We start from the raw sequence: 23,634 nt of genomic DNA on the forward strand, positions 1-23,634 counted from the left end.
TGCTGAGTGGATGCAACAAAGCGTGTGCTGTTAAAAGGGGCGAGGGAAGGAAGAGACAGGGTGGCGAGAGGCATGAGGCGAGGGGAAAAAAACACTGCGGTGGGTTATGTATAAATTCATAAAGCGAGCAAACGGCAACGGTGACTGCGGCAACATGTTGTAATTGCGTATTTTATAGATATGCAAAGAGAAAAACTGGTAGGATCCGGGTTTGAGTTTGAGTTTTGAGTGTGGGGTGGGGGGGGGCAAGGGGGTTTGTGGAGTTCGGGATTGGGATACGGTTGTATCTGCCATTCGGTCTGTTTGCTTTTGTTTTGTGCGCGGAAATGGCAACCGGTGTGCAGCGAAATATGCCAGCAACAAGGCACACACACACACACAAACACTCAACACACACACACACATGCGCTCACATTTATACATTCATATACCGCCATGTTGCGCCATTTGAAGTTGTTGGCGTATACGTAATTTTTATTTTACAACGCTGAAAAATGCATTCAGCTCCAAACAGCAATAACAAAAATGGCACACAGAGAAATTTTAATTGCTCTCAAAAAGCAGGGAAAGAGAGTGAGCGAGACCGAGTGAGATTACAAGCAAAAACTAAAATTGTATTTCTCTCTTTTTTTTATGACTTTTAATTCAATCAAAGTCTATGAAATCAAATCATACAAAAATAAAAAAAAAACGGACACCATAAAAATGTTGTTTGTCATAAATTTCACAAAATTAGCTTTGACAATTTGTTCATCCTGAAGAAGGAAAAACTTGATTAGGTTTTTCTATATAAAGATATTTCTCAATGGTTATATTTTCTACCAAAGTTAGATGCAAATTATCAATATAGAGACTAAAGGCAGCGGGAGTTCAGTGAAAAGCAAAAAGTCTTCTTCATAGGTTTCATTTTTAAATATTAGGAAACGATTTTTATGATCGTATACTTAATATACAAAATATTAAAAGATTTTAGAGAGTTCTTTCTGCTACGTATTCTAAAATCTTTTTATTTTCTTGCTCGTATCTCTTGCTATAGACCATGTCCTTGCCTTTGAGGAGATTTCATCACTTTGTCCTGGTTCTAATTGAATTTCAATGAGAAACTAAGAAAAACTGGCACCCCAACTTGCCTGAAACCCTTCAAAAAAAAAAAAAACGGCGTCCTTTGACTGATGGGAAAATCGAATGCTTTACATTTTTTAAAACTGCATAAGCCCGCTTGCTGTTCTCGTTTGGCCTAAACCGTGTCCTTGCCCAATTCACACAAAACGGCAGCGTTTTTCTCTATATTTTTTTTTTTGTGCATTCCTGACCGCCTTTTTAGCTTTTTGTGCTTTATGTTGAATGTCCTTGTTGTTGGCACATTTAGCACACACTTGTGTGCATTTTTATTTATTTCTAGCAACTTTTCTATGAGCGTGTGTGTGTGTGTGTGTGTGTGTGTGTGTGTGGTGTGTGCTCTACATATTCGCCTATAAAAAGCGAAAGGCTCCTTCAAACAAAAAATAATAAACGAGAAATATTGAAATGAAAGAAACAAAAATAATAATAAAAAAAAGAAAAGGATGAAATTTATATAAAAATAAAAAAAAAGTCGCTTGCAAATGCGCACTTTGCTTTGTGCGTGTTCTTTTCTATGTCCTTTGTGTGTGTGTGTGCATTATCAGTCATGCATAAAAATCAGGACATGCGCGTGAGAGGAAAGGCTTTTGTTCGTGTTAAGCATTTTCGCACTTTGCCTCTGCCCAAACTAATGATGATAATTCAGAGTTGTCGCGTTGAGCTCACTTTTTGTGCGTTTGTATGTGTGTGTGTGTGTGGCTGTGTGTGGGCCAGGCAAAAGGAAATGCTCTTTTATTTCCATTTTTCCTATCGCTCTCTATGTTTGCATTTATATGTAAATATATATAAAATGATAAGTAATCATCATCATTTGAAGTTGGCACAACAAAAAAGGAAGAAAGAAAACATGAGAAACCTGTCCTTATGTGTGCGTATGCGTGTGTGTGCGTGTGCGTGTGTGTTCAGTGGCATTTGAGTGTAAATGTGTCGATAAGAGCGCTTTCACATTGAAGCCCATTCGACTTTACTTGATTAGAAATACACAAACTGAAAATGGTAATCCAATAGGCAATGGATATAGATTGAGTAAATTGTTTCCTTAGTCTTTACAATTCTAAGTGATTCGATATGATCAATTTATGGACTAAGATCCTTTTTTGTTAATGATAACTGCTGAGGAACTCTCTGATAAATCAAATTTGTAAACTTTCTTTAACTTTTAATGAATTAGGAGTTGAGTTATTTTACACATAATGATCAATCACATAATTAACCATTCTCCATGAAGTAGAAACTCTATCTAGATCAATTCCTCTTTGAAATGATTTCTTTTTTTTGTCTGCCCAGCGATTTTTAATCATAGCTCAAAAAGAGAAGAAGACTTTTATGAAAATCATTGGAATATATTTAAATTGACTTACCTACTACTATATGGGAAAGAAAATACCAAGAAATACAACAAATTTAATCGAGAATTTTCAGACCACTTTGAATTTTGAATTTCATTTTAGATATTTTGCAATTATGCGATTCAATTTGCGACTCTGTCTGAGTGGTAAGAATGTTAACCAGTTGCCACAACATTTTGCCAGTTGGTATTTTCCATAATTTAGTTTGCCATCAATTAATTTATTCTTTTCAAGTTTCTCAACAATATAGATTAAAACAAACATGGAGCAAAAAGGCATTTTTAAGCCTTAACTATAAAATTTTGTGTATATCAAGAATTGACAAGTATCTCAATGTTTAGTAACGTCAGAAAAGCGAAAAGCAGAGAATTAATAGAAATTTCAATGCAAAATGTTTTCCATCTGCTTGATTACGTAAATCCTCCTCCTCTCTCGTTTCCTGACAATAGGCATAGTGTATTCCTGTGGAACTAATATCACCAATGAGGGTTTCAATTTTTGGTTTTGAACACTCAACAATCAAATCCTCCACATAGCTCTCCCCATCCCCTGATGTAAAGCAAAAGAGTTTCGATCCAGGCACATCGAGCAAAATACTGTCGCAATCAATGCCGCAATAAAAATTCATATTCTCCGTGAAATAAATTGTTTGATTGCAATCGTGCAATTCCGACGGATTGAAGGATACCAAAACAGAAGAGACATCGTGAAACTCATAGGTATAAACTTTATAAGGTGCATTAATGGAAGCCAATGTGTCCCGATATCGAAAGTGCATATCCAGATTGTAGACTCCCTCACAGAGGAAATCCAGGGGGATATGGTAAAGTGGCCAACAGTCTTGCAGTTCCAATGTTGCCACTCGATTCTGGCCAACAATAAGACAAATGATAATAAAAGGACAAAACGACCATGCAAATATTTGAAAATAATTCATTTTTTATAAATTGTTAATTTCCATGACTATGCGATTATTGAAACTAATAGAACTGAATGAATCAAGTAAATAATCATAGTTAATAATGAACCTATAGCGAATTGGGCGTTATCTGCATTCTATATAAAAATATAATTTTGGTCGTTGGTGCCAAATTACATGTAAAAATCTATAAAAAAGGGATCTAAAATCGACCTAGAGTCAATATCTTGTATTCCGAATTGAATTTTGTGTATTATATTTCACTTTAATCACAAAGAACAAGAGTCAAACAACGGCAAGGGTATATAGCCAAGTCGGTTTGCTTTCCGTGTGAATGCCATATCCTTTTTTACTGGTTTTATTTTGGCTTCGGCTTTGTGATTGCCTCTGCTTATTATGTTTGAGAAAACAAAATGTTAGCTTACCAACTAGTAGTTGAGCGTTCATTGTGCAATAGATGGCCAGTTAGTTGTTGTTTTTGTTGTGGAAATTTTAGATGTCCGAACAATGGCAGACAAATGCAGCAATGGCTATACCCTGGCCAACAACAAACACACACACACACACACACACACATTTACTAAAAAGAGATATAGAACACAAGCGGGAGACATGAAGAGAGTAAAGAGGGTGAAGCGTCGCATTTCATTGTCATCATTGTCATTGGCGTTGGCGTAATTTATGTTCTCATATATAGACTGCCGCCATATTGGTCTGTGTGGTCAAAGCCAACAACAGCGACAGCTACAACTACAACTACAGCTACAGCTATAGCAATGGCCAAGCTATTGTTGTTGTTGTTTTGTATGCTGACTGCTGTCAAGTGGCTACCAAAATGACGGGGGCGCGTTTGTATACTAGATGGCATAAAGATTTAAATGCCTTTTCGGACTAGTCCCGAGGTTCATGTAATTATGTTTGATTTAAATTGATTAAGTGTTGTAAAAGCACATTGCACATGTTATTACAGTGTTGTGAAGTACTGGAGTGGGAGAGAGCTGATTCTCTCTATTTATACCTCTTCCATTTTATCTTATTTTAAATACAATTGGATGGCATTAGTTGAGATTGTTGCGTATTCTCATATTTTTATTTTAAAAGCAAGGAAAAAACAAAAAAAAAAAAATTTGTGTACATGTGGTATGAAAAGACTTTTCCTCATCCTCCTTCTTCTCCAGTATTGCAGCTGCCGCACCCACTCGTGTTTTTCAGATATATTGTTAGCTAAAGAGTGATTTTCTTTTCTGTCTTTTTTTTCTTGTTTAAAACTCTGTTACACATGTAAGTTGAATATGTATATATGATAATAATTAACCGCCGCCGCATTCATCAACATCTTCTTCTCACATATAAAGCCGCCACACAATCCCCAGTAATGTAATTAGCATCAAAACTAGATGGCCAGAGCCTTTTAAGCCTTGTCCAGTTTTCGATTCGACAACAACATTGGAATTCATGTAGATAACGGCTGCGGATATGGTCCGTATATGGGTTTTTCGCACACCAATGCATTTCTTGTATAGAGCTTCGGCATATTTGAAATGAAACGATAGACAATGGGTACTAATGGGACTATCAAACTCCAACGGATAGTTAAGGCCATCGCAATAAAACTTGTCATCATCGTAAACAAGATTATAGCAATTGAAAAGCGGTGACTCATAGAATGCGATAAGTAAAATGGCTGAGCCCATATAATCGGAACGTTGCCAAACAACATACGGTGTACCAATCGCCGGATGGCGATCCTTGTGCAATAAACGTAATTCACGATCATAGACACCCTGGCATGCAAACTCCAATATATGACCCTCAACGAAACTGCAATTCTTCGAGGAAACATAGGCATCAGTCGTTGGTATCCCATTTAGCACGATGAGCAGCAGCAGCAGCGATGAACAAACGATAATCCACTTGATATTTATACGATTCTGATTCTGTTGTTGAAGTAGTGCGCGTTGAAGGCGCACTGGCATTGCCTATAGGCAAAATGATTCGGTAATCATTTTTTGGGTAAAAGAATATACAAAATAACACTAAAACAGTAAAAGCAATGTGTATTAGGTACGAGAGAGATAGATAGATAGATAGATAGATAGATATAGAGAGTGAGTGAAAGCTAGCCAAGTGATTTTGGTATACTGTGTCTGTCTATAGACCAAAAAAAAAAACAAAACTAAATTTCAAACGACAAAATATATTATTATGGGAAACATCCATTGAAATAAATGCCAACATTTTGTGTTTGAACACAAATTACAAATTAGCCCAGTATCACCAAAATCATCATATTTGGGTACACTACGTTCATAATGTATGGCCAGAAAATCAATTTCATTTGAAATTTCCGCACGGCAATTATGCAGCAAATCCCTTGCGTATGTAAACATATAACGAAAGCAATATATATTATCGGGTCGTAGTGTTATCCCAACATCCAAATTATTCTCACAATGCAACCAATTAAGTGAACATGTTATATTCGTCGAACATTTCCATAACTCGGATTGATAAAATGTTATAAATATCCTTCGTTTTGTCATATTTGCGCCCCAAATGCGATAATTGGTATCCTGTGATACCCATTTATCGCGATACTTGAGTTTAAGCTCACGATTATAGAGTCCTTCACAGATGGGCTCAAAGGGTGGTCTATCGCTATCGATTAGGAATTCACAATTGTGAAAGCCACAATTCACAATTTGACCTATGACAGATGACAGTATGCATATATATACAGACACAGACACAGATTTCAGTTGTTTCATAGCTTTTCAATTAACAACATTGATGGGAGAATATGAACGAAATTACAAGAGCAAATTTTGAAAGAAAACTCATGAATTCACAATATATGTATATTATGTATAGACTCCTCTCTACACTCCAAAAACGAAAAGTCGAATTATTTTGGCTCTTATGACCTGTTGCTTACTGATTATGGACAAACTAAAAGCCACTTTGGATAAATATTATACGCACTTGTCTTAAAGCACAAGAAGGCTGAAAAAATACACAGACACGATCTACTCGTGTATTAGCCTGATTTATCGCTCGATGCGACGCATAACCCAGGGGGAAAAAAGTAATATAAGCATATTTAAGAGAATAAAAAGATTTTTCAACACTATTTCTATATATTTCTTAAGAAAATTTCAATGACATAAGACATTAGTAGAACTGTAAACCAAACAAAAATACCCAAAAAGCACCTGGATCCAGCTGTTACTGCTGCTGATGATGATTCTTCTAACATCTCTTCAACAAAGGCCCTAGAATAGTGTAATATGGGCTTTGTGCATGTGTTTGTGGCATTGAAGACATGACCACGACAATGCTCCTTGAGGTGAGCCAAATATGTTAACGAATGACTGAAACAATGCAAATCCGAATGGTAACCAACGGGATATACATCAATTTTGTGAGTATAATTGATAATTTCAATGTATGAATTATCGAATATTGCCGTTTCATAGAATGAGGCAAGCAATATATTTTCATCGGTGCTGCCGCGCCATATGGCATAAGGTGTACCTTCGGGAGCTCGTCGATCGCCATATAAATGGGCAATTAGTTTGCCAACTGTCCCCTTGCAATGGCGTATCATACGTATACCCTGGACAGCACGACAATTCCCGGAATCTGTGTTATTTGTACGGATGTCATGATATATAGTCTTCATATAGCCAGATTCTAACGCTGTGGTAGTAGTTGTTGTTGCCATCATCACAACTAATGTGTAAGAAAACAGAATTTCGGCTAACATTTAGTATGTATGTGTCAATTGTTCAATCGTGTGTCTGACAAATAAATCAAAACGTTTAGCATTTTATTTTTCCTTAATTTAGTTGTGCTCACCCTTTGTGCTGCATTTGAAATGATCTGAAGACACCTCGAGTGGAAAACTTTATCATGAAGCTATTTAATTTCAGATCTCCCTAACTAATTTCTACTACATTGCTTATTCTAAGTTGTTTCAATTGGAGAAATTTTTTTAAACCTCGGTTAAAAGTCGTTTCAGGTAAAGAACTAGAACAAATCATGGTCATGGAAACTATCCAAGTTGTTTGTCCTTTTTTACAATTTTAAGTCAGTTTATACTTACATATTTCACTTAACAAACTGGGAAATTTAATAAGAACGATTTTTTACGACGATATGAACTGCTAATGTTTACACAAAAATCAAAAAAATATTATTTTTATATTTGTACAAAAAAAATTCTTAGTTTTAGTTAATATTTGAATTTGACGAACTAAAAAAGAGGCCCGTTTATACGAATTTGTTTATGAAATTAGATAATTTAGTTAATTTATTTATATCGATGACATTGAATTTATAAATCACATGCCCAGAGTAATGAAAAAAGGACAGCCAAAAGATAAATATAGAATTTTGTTTGTTTCGTAAGACTAGATTCGAAATTTTTTTGAGGTATACCAAAAATGGGTGCAGCATAATGAAGAATGGGATACTCGATATGGTCGTCAGGCTGATAACTTAAACCCAAGCAATGATTACGCAAATCTGCCAAATAATTGAGACGAAATCGCAAGCAGTGCATTTCGTATAGTCCAAAAACTAAAGCAAAAAGACGACCATTTTCATCTTGAACGATTAATTGATAATCGGCAGCATTAACTAGCACAGTTTTATATGAGAAGAGTACGGATTCATGGAAGGCGACCATCATTGTTGTGGAAGTGCCATTTTCACCTTGATGCTGCCAAACGGCATAGGGAGTGCCGCGCGGTGCTCTTTGATCACGCCAGCGCAGGGCAATAGCCAAATTCACAGTGCCCTGGCAAATGAACTGCAATTTCATATCACTGGCAAAGCTGCAGTCACCAGTATTGAAAGGTTGGTACTTCAATGTAAACACTCCACTCGGCATTGGGTTTAGATAAAGAATTATTGTTAAGAACACTAAAGGTGTTTGCATTTTAAGAAAAATACAATAGTTAGATAAATATTATTCTCAAGAAAGTATAGAAAGTATTTATATTTTTGTGTTATTATTATTATTTTGTTACCCCAAAAACGAATTTTTACTATCTATGGAGAGTGGAAAGTCATAGTTACCTGAAACGAAAAGAAAAGTAAAAGTTTCAAACAATTAGTAAATTGGGAAAAGTGATAAATACAACATCTCGGTTTTGAGCTGCTACAGTGAAATTGGATTAATTACAACTGATTGAGTTTATAAAATGTCAATTAAAATATGGTTTAGCTTTATAGAATTTGAGTCTTCATTTTTGGACGTAAGACTATAATTGATACTTTGCCTTAGCAGCTTAAATTGAACACTAGAGAGTTTTAATTCAACTTTTCAACATTTACTGTAGTAGATTTGTGTCCTCTATTACATCTAGGCTGAAACATACACACACACAAACACACACACTTATTTGCACATACATAAAACTTGCTCACCATCAAAATTTACACATACAAATCAATATTCAACAAATAAAACCAAGAAACTTTTGTGGACCGAAAGTTTTTGCAAGAAACTTTTACTTTGGATATGGGGGGTAAGCTAAAAGAATGGAATTGGGATTGGGATTCAGTAAAGGAGAAAGACGAGAAGAAGGCGGGGCAAAAAACTTGTTTCAAATTAATCAAAGTAATTAAAAATTCTTGCAAGGTTTTCCAATGAATTTCATTTGCCAAGCACATACGCACACAAAAGAGCCAACAACCATCACCATCACCATCACCAGCAACTAGCAACCACTTCTGAGTGCTCAAGTATTTCAAGCATTTAATCTCTTTCAAAATGTAACATATACTCACTTATATTCTAACGTTTAAGGCCATCGCATGGCATGGCATGGCATTGACTCACGTTGGGCGCCAATTTTCATTTCATTGCCAAAGGCTAATGAACAAAACTGATTATAACGTTTTTGGGGCATTGAAAACTTTGCCATCAAAGTGTCCAAAACATGTGCATCTAACTGCATAATAGGATATAGCTTGTAACTTATGACCTTGGCCCAATGTAAGCACCACAATGCCCAAAAGGCAATGACAAATGGCAAATAGTTTTCATTGCGATTAAACTTGGCATTCTCTTAAATCTATTTATTGACCGGTCTGTGTGGAAGAGACCCTTCAATCAACTGTAAGAAATTGCATTTTGCACTATGCAGATATATTACAAGATAGCCCAATGAAAAGCTGACAGGAAACAGAAAATCCTTGAATGTTCGCAAATTGAGATGATAATGGTTATATTATACATATATATATTGTTAAAATAAAGGCCAGGATTTTCGTCTCATTTTTTTGTCTTGTCGATTCATTCGAATGCGACAAGTTTCTGCAGTTGCTACGTGAGATTCTTGCGAAAGTCCTTTCACTTAAATTGATTTACATACAGATAGACAGACATACACATATACATATATACGAAAAGTCTCTGCAGCAATAAACCAAAAAGCGGCATGTGCCGGGCGCATGAAGCATGGGGCATGAGGCATGAGGCATGAGGCACACGAGGCAAGTAAATAAAAGAACAAATTTACTTTCAATTTCGCTTGAATGACAATTCCCTCTGATTTAACTCCTTTCTTTGCTTTTGGCTTGTTTTTTTTTCTTTCCTTTATTTGTTGGTATTTTTATGAGATTTCGGCCCTTTTGACTTGCTTACTTGCTCGCTTTCTCTTTCACAATAATAAATTGTATTAAGTGTAAGCAAAGGACGCAGGTGTATTGACTTGGCATATGAAGAAAATAAAAGAAATCAGGCAAACATCGCAAGAGAATCCGAATCAGAGAAAAGAATGAAAGCAACGACAAAAAAAAAGAAGGCAAAAAAATTGAATTAAGTTGGAGAAAAACTGCTAAAAACAACCTACCAATCCAGAGTTGTGTCAGTGAATGACATTCTCAACCCATTCAAGCCATTGAAAACCAAAATTACAATTCCCATTCCCTCAGTACGACAATCTCTTGCTTTCTCTCTCTCTTTCTCCCTCTACCTCTTTGAGTGTTGGCACTACGCGCAATTTCGCCATTGGCAACATGTGACCATATGGATGAATGTCGTCAATGTCGCCGTCGTCGTCGTCGTCGTCGTCGTCGTTCGATTCAGACCTCATTGTAATTTTAATATATGTCACATTATTTACAGCTGGCTCATCTCGCTCTTTCTCTCACTCAGGTGCCAATATAGCAATAATAAAATGAATGAAAAGAAAACGCCAATCGCAACTTGGCAAATGCTGATGGCAATGCCGATGCCAATGCCGATGATGACAATAACATTCGATGGCACATTGTCAGAGGATGCCAAATGCAGTTATTTTTCTCATGCATGACAAAGAGTACATTAAATATATACCAACATAATGTCTTCCAACAGAAAAGAAAGTTACTACAAGGCAAATGTATATCAAAGCTTCATTCAATATACATACATATATCTTAACTCTAATGTAAGCCCTAAAAATTCTATTAAATAGCTTATACAGGTAGATCGACCGTTAAATTTTGAGCTAGTTTAAAATATTGAATCAAAAACTAACAAAAGGTGTGTGGATATTTTTGTATTAACATTTACGTTTAACCCTTTAAAATGATCTTATTTTGAGAATAAACATTAGCCGGCTAAAGCGTATGAAATGTTAACTAAAGTTCGATTTAATTTTTACAAATTTGTTTAGCCTCATTACAATCTATGATTTGTAAACTGGCATACAAATTGGACTAAGAGTGGCTCAAAGGCTTTGTAAGTCTTTTATCTAATTGTAAGCACTGTCAATGATGTTCCACATTCAATAATTCAATTGGAACCATTTATCAATGTGGCATTTATGGCTTAAATATGTATCTGTTTGTAATCCCTGATAATTATGCATAAGTTGAACCCATCAATGCCATCAATGACATTTCGGTACAATGTAAATAACAGCATATACCATAATAGGTAAGCATCTCAACTCATTGCATCTGGTTGTATCTGGTCTCGTCTCGCATTTGCTTGGCCTCAAGGGGTACGACACACCGATGGCATTAACTTACAATCACACCGCAGGGCGACAAAATGAAATTAAAATGAAAATCCCGTAAAGTGTGTTAACGAGAGTTTCTCTCTATCTCTCTCTATCGCTTTCTCTCTTTTACGTTTGTCTGTGTGTGTGCTTTTTTCTTCTTTTTTTCTGCGTTCTGGTTTTGGTCCTGGTCTCGCCTTGGCGTCGGACGTCGCCGCCGCCAGATGACAACTTGTTTGACATAATTTTAACACTCAGTTGGCGGCGGAGCGAACCTTTTCTGACAGCAATTAAAAACGCATTTTCAGCCATTGCGAATAAGAGTGAGAGACAGAGAGAAAGATACAGAGTGAAAGAATGAGAGACAGTCGCCCCAAGGGTTTAAAGTAATTTACCCTAGAACACAAGCCCAACAGGCTGGCTGACTGACTGACGACTGACTCCACTCTGTGTGTTTGTGTGTCTCTCTTTTTTTCTCTCTCTCTCTTTCTCTGTGTGTGTATTTTTATTAATGCTTAAAATAAATAATTGGAAATAAATGCTGTTCATTGGTAGAGAACAATAAAATATATTGACACAGGCGGCAGTCAGTTTCATCAACATCATCATCATCATCTCTTTCTCCCCTTCTATCTCTCTTTCACTCTCACACTTTCTCTTTCTCTCTTTTAAAATATGAAAATTAAAATTACAAAATGCACAAATTGCACTGAACTGAAGTGAAGTGAAGTGCAGCGAAAATCATATTAATAAAAATAATGAGTTTGTCTGCAACTGAGATCATGATGATGATGATGATGACGACGATGATGAGTAGAAGGAAAAGCCTTTTCGCAGGGAAACCCGATTAAAAATTGAGCAACAAACGGAGCAGAGCGGAGCGGTATTAAGTAGAAATGTCAATATGACAGCTGCCAGTTGCTGACTGAGCACAAAGCGTGCGTTTGTGTGTGTGTGTGTGTGTGAGAGGGGCTTATGAAAGGGGTGAGGGGAAGGGTTGCGGTGGTAAAAACTTTTGTTGATGACTTCAACTCAATGTCAGTTGGTACAATTGTATGATTCCCTTGCTCTTATGAAGAGCATTTCAAGTTTGTTTGCCCATATTGCATTATCCTTGTGAGAAACATTACACAATGCGATTATTTTTTCAAGCATATACCAGCAGGATAAGTGAGTGTGTGTGTGTGTGTGTGTGTAATGACAAATGCATTATTAACCATATGTGAAATTGAGATTCCTGTTAGGTGAGCGAGCAGCAACAGAATAAGTTTAAATTCGTAGAAAATGAAACAGAAATTGCATCTGAACAATATAATCGGATAAAACATAAGTTTAATCTGAGAATAAAAGCATCTGAAAATCACCAAAAAAAAGAGCACACAACAAACGAAAGACTTCGATTTCAAGAAATAGAAAACTTAAAAAACAAAGCTTAACATTTGCTATGACAAATTGGAGTGAACTTAGCAACAAACGTCATTTAAGGCAACACAAATTGAAATTGATTTATTATACTAAATATTCGAAATAAAGAAAACCCTAAAGTCAAAAAAAAAAAAATTGTTTAAATTTAAATTTGTATACACATTATAACATTAACATTAATATTCAAGCTCATTAATGGGAGCCATGGATATCTCTTGATTTTTGATTGTTAGATTTTCATTTGGTCTTGACAATTAACAAACAAAAAAAAAAAAAATTGCCCTTTGTTAGACCCAAGACTCAATCTATCATCATCTGGTTGCCTTTTGTACCTGGGCAATTAAGACATGTGTGTGTGTGTCTGGGAGTGTGTGTGTATGGCAACTAAGTGAAAATAAAACGACGGACAAAAAACGCCAATTACCAAACAAAAATCAATTAGACAAAAAGCGACAACACACAAAAGACACGTACCATAAACGGCAATAGACGACGACGATGAGGACGACGACGAGGACAACGACGACGATGAAAGACAGAAATAGCTTAGGGAGTGGGAGAAGGAAGTTTAAGTGAAGGACAAGGATTTGTGGTTTGGGTGAGGAGGATGTGAATGTGAATAGTGAGAAGGAGAGGGAGAAACACACACGTAAAATAAATATGAAAAGATGACAAAAACAGCAACGAGAAGCGAATCAAAGCGAACACGTAGAACAAATACAAACATCAGAATGAAGAAAATAACGGCAACAACAACTACATACAACAGCAAAGCAACAAATACAAAAAAAGAATCAAGAAAAGACAAAACAGTGAGAAAGGAATTACTATGTAGCGTTCAGTTTGGCAGGAAGAGCGAACGAACGAACGAAAGAAGAAACGAAGGCATGAAATAATTCCATTAGTAAAATAAATAAACAAAAAGCGAAATGAATGATTGAGTAGGCGAAACTCAATGGAGAATTAAAGTTTGGGTGTGTGACTGTGTGTGTGCGTGTGTGTGTCAGTAGCAGAGTATGGACTTTTGTGAAAGATTCACGGACAAAGGTTAATACGTTCACCTGAAGGCGACGCGTGCATAAACCAAATGCAAACACATACAATCTGGTCTCAAAAGATGTCACTTCGTATGTAGCCGGCTGAATATTACATGAGCAAACACACTCACACACACACCCACACCCACACACAAAGGCAGAAGAGTCCTTCTGTATTGACCCATTTTGATGACACCAGAGAAATCCCCTCTTCACCCACTCACACACATGACACACGGACACACCACCTGTCCAAAAAGCCGCCTCAACGTTGTGTATGTGTCTCTCTCTCTCTCTCTCTCTCTCTCTGGTTAATAAAGTCAAATGCCACCAAAATCAAAAGGAAAATGCCACTTACGGCTAATGGCATCAGACAGACCAGAGAGGCAAACCAAGGGCATATCCTTTCCTCCTTCTCAAACTCAAACCAGCATCCCTGAAGCTGACATACAACTACCCAATAGCAATAACAACAGCAAAGACACATTGCTTGGCCTCCCCCCCCTAGCTAGCCTCAAATGGCGTTTGGGCCAGAACCGACAGAGTCGACAGGCCCCACAACCACGAAGATAGTTGGTGGATTTTTAATTGTATTAACATGCCTTCAGTGTTCAGTTCAGTATTCCTCAGTTTTGAGGCCCAGCCAGCATCGACATCGACAGGGGCGACATCGGCATCGGCATCGGCTCCTCAGTCAACTGCGGCTGGCACTTAAGTGCGTGCAGAGACCCGCCAAATATTTGATATTGCCCTTTATTTGATTTAGCTTTGGGGTTTTGGCATTTCATTTCGATAGCTTTTAGCATAAGTTATGGAACTAAATGTGTATGTGCTTATGATTGAGGGCTCTAAGATAAATTTATAGTGACTTTAAGACAACATGCATAGGAAAACAAAAAAAATAAGTTAGGTACTAATTTATCATCAAAACTTAAGACTCAAAGATTTTTCCATAATTTATAGCATACATTTCAGCGTTTTAAAAGTATTTTCTGTGGAACAATCCCAAACAGAGGTTCTTGACCCACTTTCAGTACTATCTCAAGTAGATAATAACTGTTACTGAAACATAAATCTATCTACTAACTGAAATCACATTTTGGCATAATATTTTTGCAATGAAATCCTTTGACTATACATATATCTCTTCAGTTTTTATGCTCTCTCGGTTAATTTTACTTTGACTGTTGCACTGTAAAAATTAAATAGAGAGACAAACAAGTGTACTCCATTTCCTTAGTGGCCATTACAGCAACAAAAGGGAAAGCGAAAGGGGGAAATGCACTGGCGACAATTAACAACAACAATAACAACAGCAAAAAGCAACTATAAAGTGTAGTTAACAGTGGAAAGAGAGTAAAAACAAAAAATTGAAACTAAGCAATTAACTTTTATAAAAAAAAAACAAAATAAAATAAATCCCCTCCTTCTTCCTCTGATTCTCCCCCTCGCCACATGCCAAACAAGTGCATGCCACTGAGACAGAACAACACACACGTAAGAGTGAGGGGGAGAATAAGAGTTGGCGGCAAGGGAATGACCAACCAATGTCCATGTTCATGTCCAAAGTGGAGCACTGGCAGCAGCAACCACAGAACCAGGCAACCACGGGATAACAGCAGCAGCAACAACCATCAAACCAAACCAAACCAAACGCTTTCAAGTTGCATTACAAGTACATACCTCCAACCCAAAGCTCGCTTATAATTTTCACAACGAAGCAATAATAAGTCCCGAAGGACATGTGTGTCTCTGTGTGTGTGTGTGTGTGTGTGTGTGTGTGTTGGTCCATTGCATAAAAATTGGTTAGCAGGGTAAAGTGAAAATCATATTTAATGAACAAGAATGTAAGGCGACAAGGGAATGCAGCATCTGCTGATATTTGAAATGGTTTCCGTGCTTTTTTGGCTGGGTAAAAATTAATAAATATTTGAACACTTCAATTAATCGAAGAACAATGAGATTCTTCTAATTGAAAGGACAACGAAATTAATTCAAGCGATATCATGCAGTGTGCAAATTGAAAAGCATAAATGGAATGCTTGTTTACAACAACAACAGAAGAAAATAAAGACAGGAACAATCAAAAACTTGTTCGATAAAACGAACTCCAGGTAGACTAAAAAGTAATGGAATATAATTGAGATATGCAAAATGGAAAGATTTCAGTTAACTAGTTAGAGTCATTGATTTGCAAAGCATTGAATGGCTAATTGTATTACCAATCAATATTAGTCTTTAGCTTTAATTAGATGAAACAAAACATTAAATAGTTTTTTGGCCTGGCCCTTGACCACTCCTAAAAACACATAAACTTTACCAGAAATAAAAAAAACAAAAAAAGAAAATACAATTTATGGCAGCTAATAAATTTTCAATTTCTGTTAATCACGCGTTCAGTGACATTTTCGTCTTTATCTATCTATGCCGTCGTCATTGCCGTCCTCGTCCTCGTCCTCGTCGTTGTCGTCGTCGTCGTCGTTTTCGCTGTTGTCGTGTACTCATTGTCGGCAATCAAAAGGCATTTGACATTGATTAGTTTTACCAAGAATTTTTAATACATAGTATTCTGAGAAGGCAGCAGCAGCTAAAGCAAAGGACAATGGCAATCAGTTAGTCCATTAGGCGGGCGTGTGTTTTTTGCCACGCTTCATTTACTCATTTCATGCAATTTCTTAATATCAATTTTCTCTTTCTGATTTCTTTTATTTGTCTACCCTGTGGACCTTTACAAAAAGTTCAATGGGTATATTGGTTGCATCAATCAAATCGAACGAAAGTAACGAATTTTCTTCTTCTAGATTAATTTAAATAAAAACAGACTTTGATAATTTTCCAAGGCAATCGCATAAATAGATAACTTTGTTTTTGGCATCCTTTTTGAAGGCATTGCTAACTTAAAGTTTAGGAAAAATTTGAAAGATTTTCTTGGCCAGGGTTGCCAGACGGTTGTTATTGCTTTAGGGTATCCAAGTAGTCGAACTACTTAAGTTTAATGAAAGAAATTTTATTTTATCTGCTGGTTTTTTTTGTGTTTTTTAGTTTTATTATTATTTTCTTCTTCGTTTTTTTTCGTGGACGTTGTCGTCACGCAATGCAATGTCCTGCTGAATCGAAATCCTTCACACGCACATACCGGCTAAGGACGATGGCAAGAAACGGGAACACGGACAATGACGGCGACTCCCTGACAGCGAATAATTTGCTGTCGTTTATACTTTAACTTTTGGATGACTTTTTTCTCTCTTACTTTGGCTTTGCTTTGGCGGGGTTTCTCTTTCTTTCTTTTTTTGGTTGTTGCACGTGAGTTTGAGGCGTTCATATGAAATTCACGGAAAAGGTGCGCCACCCTTTACCCCCACCACCCCTACGCCAAGAACTACCAATGTGTTTCATGTCGTCCGTCTTATTGATATGACAAACTGAATTATTAGCAAGTTTTTTTTTTGTTTTACAAGACAACTATATGACTTTATATATAGAACTTAATGACTTGCTACCTTTTGTGTTATTTTTTGCTATCTTAATGCAAGTTTTGAACCCTTAGAATTGGCTATCATGGACTAAGGCGGCGGAGATGGAGTATGGGTTCAGTTGAAGCTTTGTTACCATTTATAAATTAATAATTTAAGCTCTATTAAAAAAGGTATACATACATGAGTATATTGCAACAATCTAATAAATGTATTTTGATTATTAGAAAACAAGTTAAATAATTTTAACAGCCAGTAGTAGTCACCTAGAGGCCATTGTCAGACACGTTTTTTACCTGCTTCACGAACGAATCCTGCTGAAAGGAAGGAAGCAGCAGCAAGTAAGTGACTGTGGATGACATGGAATAACTCCTCTGTTTCCTCACCCTTTTCCTTCCTAGACACCTTGAGTTGACTTGAGTCGAGTCGAGTTGACCAGACGTCAGCAACTCCCAAAGAGTTGACAGGAGAACATCTAACACTGAAAGCACTGAAACCCTTCACCCTTTCGCCCCCAGCGCCACACCTGGTCTTGTTTCTTTTTGGCACCTTGGCAGCTTGGCACCTAACTGGGCAGTAACGAACTGCTGCTAACTGTAGTACTAACTGACAGGCATTCAGGCAATGTCAGTTGCAGTTGCAGCAACAAAATGAAATACATTTTATTATTAGAAATAAAATACGAATTTAAAGTGAAATCAATTTCGTAGAACAATTGACAATAGTTTAACTTCCTTTCCTTCTTCTCTCTCTCTCTCTCTCACTCTGTCTCTCCCTCTCTCTGAGTCGCTTGCTCTATGTCTGTCTCTGTTTTATACATAATTTATGTAAACTCTCTCTTGACAATGAATAATAATTTGATGCATGGGGCTACTCAATACTCGAAGCTCTAATCCTTTGGGCTTATTGAAGGAGAAGCATAGCACAAAATTGAATAAAAAGAAGTAAAAATAAAATAGAATGAATAAAAAAAAAGTAGAAAAAAGAAATGTAGAAAAGAGAAGTTGAGAGGAATATGAAAGCAAAGGTTAGAGACGCCGTCTGGTCTGGGACAGAACGACAAGGAACAACAAGGAAACATGGCAGGCTGGCAGTCAGGAGCAAAAACTTTTCATGCAGTTAGTTTCCTTTTGGACCATGTCATTGGCCCTGGTCCGACTCTCTCACTCTCAGCTCGTTCTTCTTTTACGCTATTTGTAAATCTTTTCTCTCTGTTGGCCTCCGTTCGATGCGGTTTCGCCAGTCAACGTAGAAAATTGACTTGATAAAAAGTTTCAGTCAGTCACCCGTTCGCTCGTTCTCTCTCTCTCTCTCTCTCTGTCTATCGTATTCTGTTCATCTTTGAGTTCATTGGAAATCCTGAATATAGATGTATTTGTATGTATATATCCCAGCCGACGTCTTTTGTACCTCATCCATCTAGCCAGGCAATCCACACGCTTTATGAATTATAATAAAATTCTTGTCTGTGCCTAAGACGAAAGTCGTCTTCGTTTCACTTCAGAAAAGTTGAAGCCTTTGCAATGATCAAGGCACAAAAGTTAAACTTAAGTTTTCCTAAGGATTCGCCCCTTTAAAAATCAAAATCGCAAACCAAAACGCAAAAGACGAAATATCCATATCCATTACATGCCAACCAGACAGCAATAATAATAATAATAATAAAGAAGGAAGGCAAAAAAAAAAAAAATACTCATACATATATGTATATATATATATATATAATAATAATAAAAAGAAAATCACAGACGCATAATGATATTTAAAATGGATTTTTACCGATTTATGGCAATTTGTTTGCTGTTGTTGTTGTTGTTGCTGCTGCTGCTGCCCTTGGCCATGCTGTTGGTTTGTGTGCCCATCGAAATGGTTTTCACTTGGTTATTTATGTAACTCTGCGTGTGTATGTGTATTTGGCCTTTTGCAGGTACAAATTGATATTTATTTCTTTTGACTGTTAAAGAGGCTCAAAGGAAATGAAACGCATTGAACCACATTAAGTCCTTTAGTCCTGCTTTCAGGGCAACATATTTCAGTTTTGTACCTTTAAATATGAAACATTTTTACACTTACTCTTACTCTTTAATTTAGTCGTAACTAACTTTCTTGTTAAGCGCTGATTTACAATTGTTGCCTAGTTTTAGGCGCTTCGTGCAGAGTTTGTCCTGTCGTCAACTCCAGCACATTAAAAATCAAGCCAGAGCACTTGCCGCCACTCAAACTAGGGTCATTATGTTGTTGTATAAAAGAAAAAAATAAAGAAACTTTTCTACACTCTTTTCATCAGGTTGGCCCCTACGTCATATGAGTGAGACCTCGATTTAACAATTGTCAACTCACTTGATGATGTACACTCGGTTAAAGTCTTTCAGTTAGCCAAAGACACCAGACCTCTGATTGGGAACAGTTCATAGTGTTCTATCTGATCGACTTAAGAAAGAACGAACGAGGTTTTCATATACTTTCCATATATTTATTTTTTACAAACATAAAAATCTGTTCCCAGATCTGATCAGTGTAGAAACGAATTGATATTAAGATGCTTTCGATCATTTCCTCTCTTTATTTAAATAAGCACACACAGACACACTCACTTAGAATTCAGAAAAATCGGCTGTCTTCCTTGACTTTGACCATATTTCAAAATATGTAAATAAATTTGATTTTTAGTTCCAAACTGATCTGTCAAGATTTATATTCAATATGCGATATCTAATTTGTCTACAATTTAAATTTAATTGTTTAATATTATTTAAGAATTAGTTGTAGATTTATTTAAAGTGTATTTGAATTTATTCATTGCCAGAATAATCTTTTTCTTTGTATATTTCTACATTTCTCTACCTCTTTCTCTCCATTATTTGATATAAATTTTGTACTTGTTTCACCGCCCACACGTCTCTCACTCTCTGTGTCTCTTTGGAACCCCCCTCTCCCTCTATCGCACCTAACCAGGCTAGCTGGCTGGCAAGCAACCAGCCAAGCGACCGACACAACCGACAGGCTGACGTTTTGAATTGCCTGCGAGTGCCGCCTGCTGTCAGGCTCAAGGGTTCTAGCAGGACTCGTTTTTCTCGGGCCTTCACTTCACTTTACCTACATTGCACTTCATTTTGCAACTTTCGAGTGTGTTGCATGTGTGTGTGTGTGTGTGTGTGTATGCATCTGTGTATGTATGTTTACAAAATAGTTTTGTACTTACTTCTACTTGAACTTTTCAGTGAGGGGTTTTTTTTCTCTCGTTAATGTTGTTGTTGCTGCTCCTTGCTTGGAGGGGCACAAAAATGTTGCCGCAACTTTTTTGCCTGCATTGTTTTTGACTGCAACTCCCATTCTCCTTTACAACCTTCATTGGCAAAAGTTAAATTTACCATCCTCTCATCCTTTCAACGTCCTCTCTCTCTCTCTTTGCCTTTGCTCTGTAGCTTTTACTTTGCGTTAGTTTTCTTCGTTTTCTCACACTTTTTGAGCCATGTTTGGCCCTGCTGCTAGTGAAGCCTGTAATTTATTTCTTGTTTTGATTGAAATATTGCTTTACAAGCAAAAAGACACAGATACACACACACGCAGACACAAAGAGAGAAGAGAAGAGAGAAGTGGGGACTATGGCAAAGGCTTAGCAAATACGCAACAACATAGGCTGGCTCTAGTTGTAGGACCCAAGCCGGTTATCCAAAAGCCCTCCACTCGGCACTAAAGGAGTGACGGCTTGTCTGCCATACGCATACACTTCATTACACAACACACAGAGCCAAAAGTGCACTGAGCAAAAATTTCAGAGCAAAAGATTCCCTTACAAGAAAGACAAAAGTGTAGAACGAAATTAACTACAAACTTTGAAAGGGATCAAAGGTTAATCAAATATATTAGTATATATACTTTTAAACATTAAAGTATTGGTTAAATCTCAGAAAAGCTTTAGTCCATTTTACTGACGTCTCTCATCTTATAGAAACAATTTCAGTTTTATTTTCTAAGTTAAACTTTAAGTTACCCCATTTAATATTAGATCAGAATTCAAATCAACAAATTGAAATGATGCCAGATTTTATGAAAATTGAGTCAAAGATTTTCAAGATATGCCTAAATATTTACTAGACTCTCTAAAAAAAGTATTTTGTCCTTTATAGGACTATTAATGGATGTGCTGACAATTTTCATTGTGCAGTTCTTATTATTTTGACCTTAGGTTTATTAGGTGAAATAGTAAAATAAACTAATTATTTTAATTTGATCAACATTTTTTAGTAGTTAAATAAAAAACGTCCCCTTGAACAAACTGAAATATATAGAGATACACAATTAAGTCTTTTCAATATAGAAAATCCCGTAAAGTCGTTTTCAAGTGTGAGTTTAAGTTGTCTATTGACATAGGAGGAGCACAGTTTACGTTTTAGAAATGAATGAATGACAGATATTTAATATCTATATTTCTAAATGTAATCATAAACATTCGATCGAGCTTATTTATTTAACTATATATATATAATTTCATCTATAATCTCAAGTACTAAAATTTGAAATTGCAATTCAAACTGCAGTGCATGAAAGGAAACTAGAAAGTCATTCATTTCCAAGCACAGGCAGTTGTCCCTCTTGCTAGTTTAGCAAATTTCCCTACATACCTCACCGACATACATACATCCTCCCACATTTGCCGATACACACACCCACACACATACACCGAGATACTGTCTTCTTTTCTCGTTTACACTTTACATATACCTATATATAAATTGTATATATAATATCCCTCTCCTCTTCTGTTTGTGTATCCTTGTGTGTGTGTGTGTGAGTGTTTTCGTAAACAGGCATATTTCAATCAAAATTACATATTGAATTCTCAGGCAGAGTAAAACCGAAAAACTCGAAATGAGTACACACACACACACAACTTATAAAACTAACCAAAAACAAAGTTGTTATTGTTGTGTGTGTGTGTGTGTGTGTTTGTGTTGCTTGAGAGAGGCAAATGTTTAGAAAATTTGCAATTAACTACAGGAAATTAGTGTTTACAGTTTGAGTCTTTACTTTTTAGTTGCATGGACGTTTTTAAAGTGTCGAATTTGAAATTCTTTGCGCTCTGATCTGCCAGATAATAACCATCACCGGTTTACTTTTCAATCAAATCAACAGAAGCAAACTAAATTGCAAAACAGGGCTATGAATAATACAAAGGCTTAAGATACTTTAGGTTTTCATGTGCAACAACTGAGCAGTAATTAAACAGGGTGAATCAATAACCGAAGAATGAAAGCTTTGATAAGATTGGGCAAGTCTACATTTCCTATGAATTCGAAAGGCATTAACTTCCTATAAGAAATGTAAAACAAGTAGCGAATTTTTGATGCAAAATCTAATCTATCTGTTTAGAAGGATAAATTAAGTGCTTTTATGGTTTATAAAACAAGCTTTGTATAGATTATAGTTGCTTTTTATGTGTCTCCAGTACTTCGATTACTTAAATCTTATCAATCACGCAATTTGACCTGATGATAACAATTGAAAATTAAATCCAAGTGCTTGTCATTTCAAAGCCCAACGATTTCAATCGGCTTTTTTCTCACACAGCCGGAGAGTGGGTAAGGTGACGGGGAAGGCAAAGAGGAAAGCATTAAAAGTCAAATTGAATCAACAATATTAGCAACAAAGACCACGCCCTAACTGTAATGCCAATTCAAAAGGCAACTTGCACAGCTTCATCATCATTATCCCGCTCAATATCTCCGACAGAGAGAAAGGGAGAGGGACAGATAGAGAGAGAGAGAGATAGAGACAGTCCAGACGAGAGCAAGTGTAAGGGCTGCGCTGCCATTTTATATTATAAATTGCATTATAATTCAAATTCTGCAATAAATCTCAATTTCAGCACAAAGGCAGGCTGGATGGCTGGCTGGCAGGAGCAGAAAAACTTTATACTGACAAGAGGTAGGTACAAGAAAAAAAATAAAAAAGGGGGAAGAAGATTCTGCCTTGTCCAGGCAAATCAATCGATTACGCGACTTAACTTTTCAATAGCCCAAACGAAAGGCAGCAACAACATGCTTGGCCTGTCTGCCAGACAGAGAGAAGAGAAAGAGAGAGGGAGGGAGAGAGAGAGCGAGGTAAAAAAAGGGTGGTTGAATATCAGGTAGGTAGGTTGGATGGATGGATAGCCATTATATTTATGATAATAATGCCTGGACGATGGGGGATTGACTGTCAGTTTAGCACAAAATACATTTGTATGCTCCGGCAATGGCAATGCCAATCGCAATGGCCATAAAGGGAGACAGAGAGAGAGAGAGAGAGGGCAAAGGGCTGGGACAGAGA

The 23,634-nt window shown here is 36.5% G+C and overlaps 3 protein-coding genes across 3 annotated transcripts; all 3 read right to left on the bottom strand.

Moving 5' to 3' along the window:
- Positions 1-2,690: 2,690 nt before the first annotated feature.
- LOC26529026 lies at positions 2,691-3,446 on the bottom strand. Its single transcript, XM_023180826.2, has one exon. It carries the CDS (start codon positions 3,406-3,408, stop codon positions 2,818-2,820), a length of 591 nt encoding a protein of 196 aa, XP_023036594.2. The 5' UTR covers positions 3,409-3,446; the 3' UTR covers positions 2,691-2,817.
- Positions 3,447-4,443: 997 nt separating this feature from the next.
- Positions 4,444-5,530, bottom strand: LOC26530162. The gene has a single exon (XM_015179205.3). The coding sequence runs from the start codon at positions 5,364-5,366 to the stop codon at positions 4,734-4,736; it is 633 nt and encodes a 210-aa protein (XP_015034691.1). The 5' UTR covers positions 5,367-5,530; the 3' UTR covers positions 4,444-4,733.
- Positions 5,531-5,573: 43 nt separating this feature from the next.
- On the bottom strand, positions 5,574-6,220 carry LOC6639172. The gene has a single exon (XM_047012096.1). The coding sequence runs from the start codon at positions 6,156-6,158 to the stop codon at positions 5,574-5,576; it is 585 nt and encodes a 194-aa protein (XP_046868052.1). The 5' UTR covers positions 6,159-6,220.
- Positions 6,221-23,634: the final 17,414 nt, after the last annotated feature.

Source organism: Drosophila willistoni, assembly GCF_018902025.1.
Source record: "Drosophila willistoni isolate 14030-0811.24 chromosome XR unlocalized genomic scaffold, UCI_dwil_1.1 Seg144, whole genome shotgun sequence".
Classification (NCBI taxonomy): Eukaryota; Metazoa; Arthropoda; class Insecta; order Diptera; family Drosophilidae; genus Drosophila; species Drosophila willistoni.